The sequence below is a fragment of the Puma concolor genome, chromosome B3, assembly GCF_028749965.1.
Source record: "Puma concolor isolate L17-30 chromosome B3, mPumCon1.1.hap2, whole genome shotgun sequence".
Lineage (NCBI taxonomy): Eukaryota > Metazoa > Chordata > Mammalia > Carnivora > Felidae > Puma > Puma concolor.
In genome coordinates, this window is record NC_141672.1 from 89,260,341 (window position 1) to 89,267,663 (window position 7,323).

Sequence of the window (7,323 nt, forward strand, 5' to 3'; positions counted from 1 at the left end):
CATTAAATAAATAAAATACATATACATATCAATTACTTCCTGTATGCCATAGGATAATTTTATAAAATGAGCATTAATACATTATGTGGCTGTCAGTGACTCACAGGTAATAAGAAAAGTACACAAATACACATCTTTTCTCCGAGGAGCTATTACTCAAATTTGGACAACTAGTCTCCAAACTTGAGTGATTTCTCAGGCTGTCTTATTTTTCCTTCTCTAATTCTCTCTTCTTGTTCCCTACCTCTTTAATCTTAGTAACCACCCTCTCAATCAAATAACAACTCTCCTTCATTGGAAGATTATCTCCCTTCTTTATCTGGGTAAATATACACCATTGCAAGTAATTATATTTGCTTATTCATAACTACTCCTTAACCTAGACAATGAGCCCCCACAACACAGGTAACATTTTCCATCTCTCCAAAAGTGACTCTAAGTACAGAATTCTATCAATTCTCTGATAATTGCTCTCTTGCCAGAAGAAGGAATTAAGTGATGGACACAGAAGAGAGGTGGATAGCTTCTAAGGATACAAATGAAGAAGGGAGGAAAAGGAACACAAAGGAAGCCTGAGAGTAATGAAGGGAACGAGAGTATAGGAGTAGAATGGTATCTCATCAGTGGGGCCGGAGGACAATATGAAGGGAATTTCTCTTTCTCAAATAAGATTTCCAAGTATCTTACTATCACCAAGATGGCTCAGAGAAGGGACTAACACCACCATGTGTACCCAAGCTTAAATGACTTTCCATATGAAGCCTCTGCATCTCTATTTTGGCTCTAGCATTCATTCTCTTTACTGCCAGGACAAAGGTCAAGTCACACCTAAGTCACACTTTGAGCTGTGGGAACACACCCTCTCAAATCTGAATACATATCTTGGGAGGATAAAGGACAGAAGACCAGTAGGAATGTACAGATTCCCTGGCCTTGAACACCACTCCCCTTTACACTCTGGAATAAACAGCATTAGGGAGCCAAGAGAGGAAACACTTGTGGTGGTTGGAAACCTGTGCCTGCCTGTTCTGTTCCTACCCGCCGTCATCTTACCACACCCTTCACCTCACCTTACACTCCCCTCCAGCCCAGGAACTGGAAACTACAAAGAGGGGAGAGAAGGGAGAGGAGGAAGAGGAAACTAACAATTCCCTGCCCAGTCCCAGGTCTACACCCAGTACAACCAACAGGTAGGCAAGCTTGCAGAGAATACTCAGAGGGAGTCCTGTGAGCAGAAAACAGTCCTGAACCTGGATAAAACACGAGGAAGTAAAAGATCAAAGGTGAAGTAGAAAATGGGGAGGAGGGTGGAGGTGAAAAAAGTTGGGGATCATGAGAAGCGGGGGCAGGACATAGCAGGGCTATGTGGGAGCCGATCGGGAGCAGGGAACACAGCATAAATGGGATAAGAGTTAATGTTCCCCTGGTTGGTCTCAGGGAATCCTTCCACAACCTTGTAAGAATAGCACAGGTGTGGCCGGAGGGCACCTTGGTCCTCTTCCTGGTTCTAAAGCAAAGGTGACCTTGAGCCACCGGGTGTCTTTTCCAGTGTATGCCTCTGTGTGATTTCTCCATTTCTTTCTCTGTTATCTGTATTTATGCCATGGTTTCTCCCGCTGCCGCCTCCCCTGGGAATATGGAGAGGTTGCTGGGGAAGGCCGAAAACTAGAGAGAGGTTGGGCAATGTCACCCTTTCACACCCACACAGAGTGACGAATTGGGTTTCCGATTAAACCGAGAGGCTTGGGGGAAGGGTGTTAGGCTTTGCGGGTCCCATCGGGTGCTGTCCTCTACGTGGTGCTGAAATCTGGGCGACCTCAACCCAGGTGGGCCGGCATCCCCTGCCAAAGGTTGCGAAGCTCGGGTCCCCTAATCTACCTGGCGGTGCTTCCCACCTCGGCCCCCGCATACCTAGCGCGGTGGCAGGCGGAAAGGCGGGGCCTGCGTGAGCCCCACCCCTGGAGACTGCGGCTGGGACCTCCCTCCTCCGCCAGCCAGCCGCTACCTCATTGCGCCTCTCCTGCAGTCTGGTTGCTACCGTCTTCCTCTCCTGCTCCAGCTTCCAATCCGGCCCCCATTTCGGCTCCAGCCTCGCACCCAGTTCCAGTCCTCAGTCCTTCTGGTTGCATCCTCCCTCCCTGTTCCTGCCCTGCGCCAGCTCCCACCCCGGGATTCCACAGCCGGACCCTCAAGCCATGGCTGGTCCCTTCTCTCGTCTGCTGTCCGCCCGCCCGGGGCTCAGGCTCCTGGCTTTGGCTGGAGCTGGGTCACTAGCCGCTGGGTTTCTGCTCCGCCCGGAACCTATAAGGGCCGCCAGTGAACGACGGAGGCTGTATCCCCCGAGGTATCAGTGTCTGAGGCACAGGGGTGGGGGGGTGGGGGGAGGTGGTGACGGGAACGAAGATGGGGATGGAGATGAGGACCTGGGCAAAAGAGAAGGGTTATAATCACGAAGGCTCTGGAGAGGAGTGCTGTACAATCTGGAGACCACAGTGGGTTGGGAATGGAAGCCAAACCCATAAGGCTAACGCATTTCTGGAGACCTGTAACCCGCAGTCCCCGCCCCCAAGACCCGCTCTGGCCCTGTGAGTTCTGGCTGCACCCACTCTGCCCAAAGCCCTAACTGAGAAACCAGGAACTATCCTTTTCGCTCTCCTCCATCTCGTTTCCTGCTGTCCCCCCCCACCCATTTCCTGAATTCCCCTCCTTAGTCTTCCCCTCCCCCATCCCTAATGTTGTGCTAATGGTAGGAAATAACTGAGCAAATCTGGGGAAATTGTGCCCGCCAGCCAGAGGAAACTAGACCTGTTGGGAAAGAATAGACCCTGAAAGTCCCTAAAGAGATTACTAAGTAAGGTTTAGCCTCCCCCTAATCTCCCCTCCTCCCAAGGAGCAAAGGCAGACATGGCTAACTGGATAGCTCCCAGCTGACTGCACTGGGTCTAGGCCCCCTGTGCTCTCCTCCATGGTTACTGGGTACCCCCTCCCTAGCGCTGAGTACCCAGACCTCCGAAAGCACAACAACTGCATGGCCAGTCACCTGACCCCAGCAGTCTATGCCCGGCTCTGCGACAAGACCACACCCACTGGTTGGACGCTAGATCAGTGTATCCAGACTGGCGTGGACAACCCCGGCCACCCCTTCATCAAGACTGTGGGCATGGTAGCTGGAGATGAGGAGACCTATGAGGTAGGGGGCCCCCAGAGTTTCCCTGGTGACCCAACTCATCTTCCCAGTAATCCCAGCTCCTTCCCCCTAAAGACCCTTCACTTTCCCTTAAGGCTGGACCTTCCATACTCATGTTTTCTGACCCAGTGAAATCAATCCACAACTAAGGCCTGGAAAGGGATTCTCTCTCCTTAACCACCCTCTCCCTCTTAATTCCCCATCAGGTATTTGCTGAGCTGTTTGATCCTGTGATACAAGAGCGACACAATGGATATGACCCTCGAACAATGAAACATACCACTGATCTGGATGCCAGCAAGGTAGGACAGATATTCTGCTTCTGATTTGCATTGCCTTATATATAGCATTCTGTTTCTCCAATCCTTTCACCTTAATTATTCCTGACTCAGAGTCATTATACTGCTGAGCTTTTAGTTTTGGTTTCTTTGGTTAGATTCTTTGGGGGAAGAATTGTATCTTAAGGAGCTGCAGATATGGAAGGGAGAGGAGAGGAGAGGGTGGGTGAGAATGACTGTACCCCAAAGTGGGCAGTTTGAGGGAGGATTCATAATGCCCTCTTCTGTTGGAGTGCTTGCCCAATGAACTTCTCCTTCCAATGCATGTAGTGAGGACCCCTACAGTCTTTAAGGTCTCTCCTTCCCCAAGGCTCTCTGTTCCCACCCCTGTGTTTCTGTGAGTTATATTAATTTCTCTTATTCCCTAGATCCGTTCTGGCTACTTTGATGAGAGGTATGTATTGTCCTCAAGAGTCAGAACTGGCCGAAGTATCCGGGGACTCAGCCTTCCTCCAGCCTGTACTCGGGCAGAGCGACGAGAGGTGGAACGTGTTGTAGTGGATGCACTGAGTGGCCTGAAGGGTGACCTCGCTGGACGTTACTATCGGCTCAGTGAGATGACAGAGGCTGAACAGCAGCAGCTTATTGATGTGAGGGGCCTTGAGAGGAAGCTGGGTTGAGGAAGCAAATGGAAAGAAGAGTCAGAGGGGAGGGTGGGTCAGATGAGATAGAGGCCCAGGAGCTACTGTGAAGATTCTTAACTCAAGTCCTTTTACTCCCCTCAGGACCACTTCCTATTTGATAAGCCCGTGTCCCCACTGCTGACTGCGGCAGGAATGGCTCGAGACTGGCCAGATGCTCGTGGAATCTGGTATGAGGCTTACCTTAACTCTTTTTCCCCCATGATCTGTAAATGTCTTTTATTCCTATATCTCTCCCAGTTCTCGCCCTGTCTCTTGATCCCTGTCTTTCCGTCTTTACTGCTCTCAGGCACAACAATGAGAAGAGCTTCTTGATCTGGGTGAATGAAGAGGATCATACACGGGTCATCTCCATGGAGAAGGGTGGCAACATGAAGAAAGTGTTTGAAAGATTCTGTCGAGGCCTCAAAGAGGTTGGAGAAGAATGTATAAGGGAACTAGGTGGGAGGACATAAGGAAAAGCCAAGGACTAGACCGTATAATTTATCAATCAACCCATGATACTTTTGATAGCAAAAGGGATCACCATCAGTCAGTCCAGGACAATATATCAGGACTGTCCAGAGAAAACCAGGATATATGGTCACCTAAGAATAGAAAGAGAAAGAATGTCCTGAATCTAAGGTAGTAAATAAAGTAGTTGTCGGATAAGACAAAGATGGAATAATTGAGCTGGTGTGTCAATGCCTGAGGTGTGTGGAGTGTGCAGATAAGGAAAAGTTTGAGCCTGGATCAACGTAGGAAGTGAAAGATTGGTGTGTTCATGATTCCAGTGTAACCATCCAGTTCTGAACCAAGGTATTCTGTCATTCTCACTGAAGTATCATGTCTAGGTTTTAAGCTGAGAGCAGGAGGGAGACTAGGGGAAATGGAAGATGGAATGGCTTAAGTCCCAGAATGTGTGGCTGTACTGAATCCTCAATCATATATGGATTAGGACTCCATATTCTATTCTAGGTTAGAAATCCCCATAAACCCAGTTTTTATTGTATGTTCTCATATATACAGTTGTATTTTGGACTTGGAAAGACAGACAGCTTCTCTTTTTTTAGATTCTAGCTGGGAAGTTTTTATTGTTTTTGGCTAATAACAGATAACATATTCTGATGGTAAGTGGGTAGGGAAGTACTTTTCAAATGATATGCCTCAGGTTTCTCATCTGTAAAATTGGAATAATACGGCTTCCTACATTTTAGGTTGTTGGGGATTAAATGAGATAATGTATGTAAAATACCTGGTGCATAATAAATGTTCAGTAAGTGTTAGCTCCTATTATTTTTCTAGATGGAAAGGTTTCCCCTTGTTCAGCATGTAAGATGACCCCCTATGCTGTGTTTTTTTTTTTTTTTTCTCTGAACTATAAACAGGGTTCTCTTTACTCATATGAGGTAGTCTTCGCATCCATCCTCTGGCACATCCCCTGTCTCTTGAACTCTAATAGACATTTCCATCATTAGGAAGCTCTAGTGAAACAAAACACTCTACCCACACTCCCTTCCCCACCCCCTCACGTATACACATAACTATGAGTCCGGCTCTTCTGGACTGTTTTCACCTTTCTCTCTGCCTTCTCACATGTGCTCTTTCCACAGCTAACAGAAGGCTTTCTTGCCTCTTCCTGTTGCAAAGCCTACACCCTCATTTTATGTGTGAAAGAACCCTTCCAAACTCTAGGCTCATTAGCAAAGCAAAGATAATCCATGCATGCTGAGCTCATTGAATAATCATTCCTTTCTCAGTTCAGTTTACCACCTCCACTCATTTCCCTAGATCATCCTTAGTGCCTTATTCTCTCAAGTGTCTCTTCTTCCACACACAAGATATTTTTCTGTAATCTCACCATTATGGGCTTGCAATATCAAAATTACCTTGTACACATGATAATAACAAACCATTCCCCACCCAACCCCTCCCACACACACACACAAACAGTAGTGTCATTCTTTCACAGTCCAAATTCCTCATTCTAGACATATTTCTAGAGTTCTTGTAGGTCTGGCTAAGTGAGGGCTCAAATATCCCTGACTTTTCACTAACAGAGCCTTTGTGGACTCAGGTGGAACGGCTGATCCAGGAGCGTGGCTGGGAGTTCATGTGGAATGAGCGTTTGGGATACATCTTGACCTGTCCGTCTAACCTGGGCACTGGACTTCGGGCAGGAGTACACATCAAACTGCCCCTGCTAAGCAAAGTAAATGAGTTGTGGGGTTAGAGAGGGGTATGAATAAGGAAGGTGGTCATGTGTGGATGGGAGGGTATGGGCATTTTGGAAAGGAGTCAGACACATTGTGGGTAGAGTATCAGGGGAAAGGGACCAGTCTCAAATAGGACCAGTCTCTGCCCCTAATGGCCCGGCCCCCAATCCCTATCTTCTCTCCTCTAGGATAGCCGCTTCCCAAAGATCCTGGAGAACTTAAGACTCCAAAAGCGTGGCACCGGTGGAGTGGACACAGCTGCCACAGGCAGCGTCTTTGACATCTCTAATTTGGACCGACTGGGCAAGTCAGAGGTGAGATCCTTAGGGATTACAGTGAGGAGAGGTATAGGTCTGTGGGGGTGGAGATATGACAGTGAGTGGGCCCCAGGAATGTAATAGAATCTGAAATGAAATTCAGGTTGAGTGGGGAGACAATTGGAAATGAGTTCCTAGAGAAGGTAAATCAGTGTTCAAGAAGGAAACTCAAGGGTGGGAAGCAGAGATCAAGGATTAGTGTCCTTCAGGTGGAGCTGGTGCAGCTGGTCATCGATGGAGTAAACTATTTGATTGATTGTGAACGGCGTCTGGAGAGAGGCCAGGATATCCGCATCCCTCCACCTCTCATCCACAATAAGCATTAATTCCCCATCCTCAGGAGATGACTCAAGATCCCCAGGACTTCTGCCCATTCTAATGTGGCCCATTCTACTTGCCCTGGATGCCCCTCCAACTCCCTTCTGTCCTAGTAAAGACTCCTTGCTATGCTCTAGCTGTCTGTGTTATTTCTAATGGTTGGGATGAGGAGGGACTAGCTTTCAGGAAAGGAAAAGAAGCAGTGGGGTTATTTATGATGGAAAGAAGACTCCAGATATGGCATGCCAGGAACACTGATTCTCAGGTGGGTGGAAAGCATTAGCATTTTACCCATATTCCTCATCGGCTTCCTGAGGATAATTAGAA

At 47.9% G+C, this 7,323-nt stretch overlaps 1 protein-coding gene across 4 annotated transcripts; it reads left to right on the forward strand.

The window, feature by feature from the left end:
• The first annotated feature begins 1,058 nt into the window (after positions 1-1,058).
• On the forward strand, positions 1,059-7,132 carry CKMT1A (creatine kinase, mitochondrial 1A). 4 transcript variants are annotated; one of them, XM_086710552.1, is made up of 10 exons: positions 1,059-1,190; positions 2,060-2,344; positions 2,992-3,190; positions 3,394-3,489; positions 3,894-4,115; positions 4,251-4,336; positions 4,456-4,579; positions 6,223-6,357; positions 6,550-6,675; positions 6,888-7,132. In XM_086710552.1, the coding sequence occupies exons 2-10, from the start codon at positions 2,196-2,198 to the stop codon at positions 7,002-7,004; spliced, it is 1,254 nt and encodes a 417-aa protein (XP_086566678.1). In that variant the 5' UTR covers positions 1,059-1,190; positions 2,060-2,195; the 3' UTR covers positions 7,005-7,132. The 4 variants fall into 4 exon arrangements, with proteins under 4 accessions (XP_086566678.1, XP_025774782.1, XP_086566677.1 ...); XM_025918997.2 differs by having other exon boundaries at positions 1,078-1,283; positions 2,159-2,344; XM_086710551.1 differs by having other exon boundaries at positions 1,079-1,283.
• Positions 7,133-7,323: the final 191 nt, after the last annotated feature.

Excerpts from the sequence above, each read along its gene's own strand:
- CKMT1A (XM_086710552.1), top strand. The coding sequence starts at position 2,196 with ATGGCTGGTCCCTTCTCTCGTCTGCTGTCCGCCCGCCCGGGGCTCAGG. Across the intron at positions 2,345-2,991 it reads CGGAGGCTGTATCCCCCGAG|CGCTGAGTACCCAGACCTCC; the intron begins GTATCAGTGTCT and ends CCCCCTCCCTAG. Across the intron at positions 4,116-4,250 it reads AACAGCAGCAGCTTATTGAT|GACCACTTCCTATTTGATAA; the intron begins GTGAGGGGCCTT and ends TACTCCCCTCAG.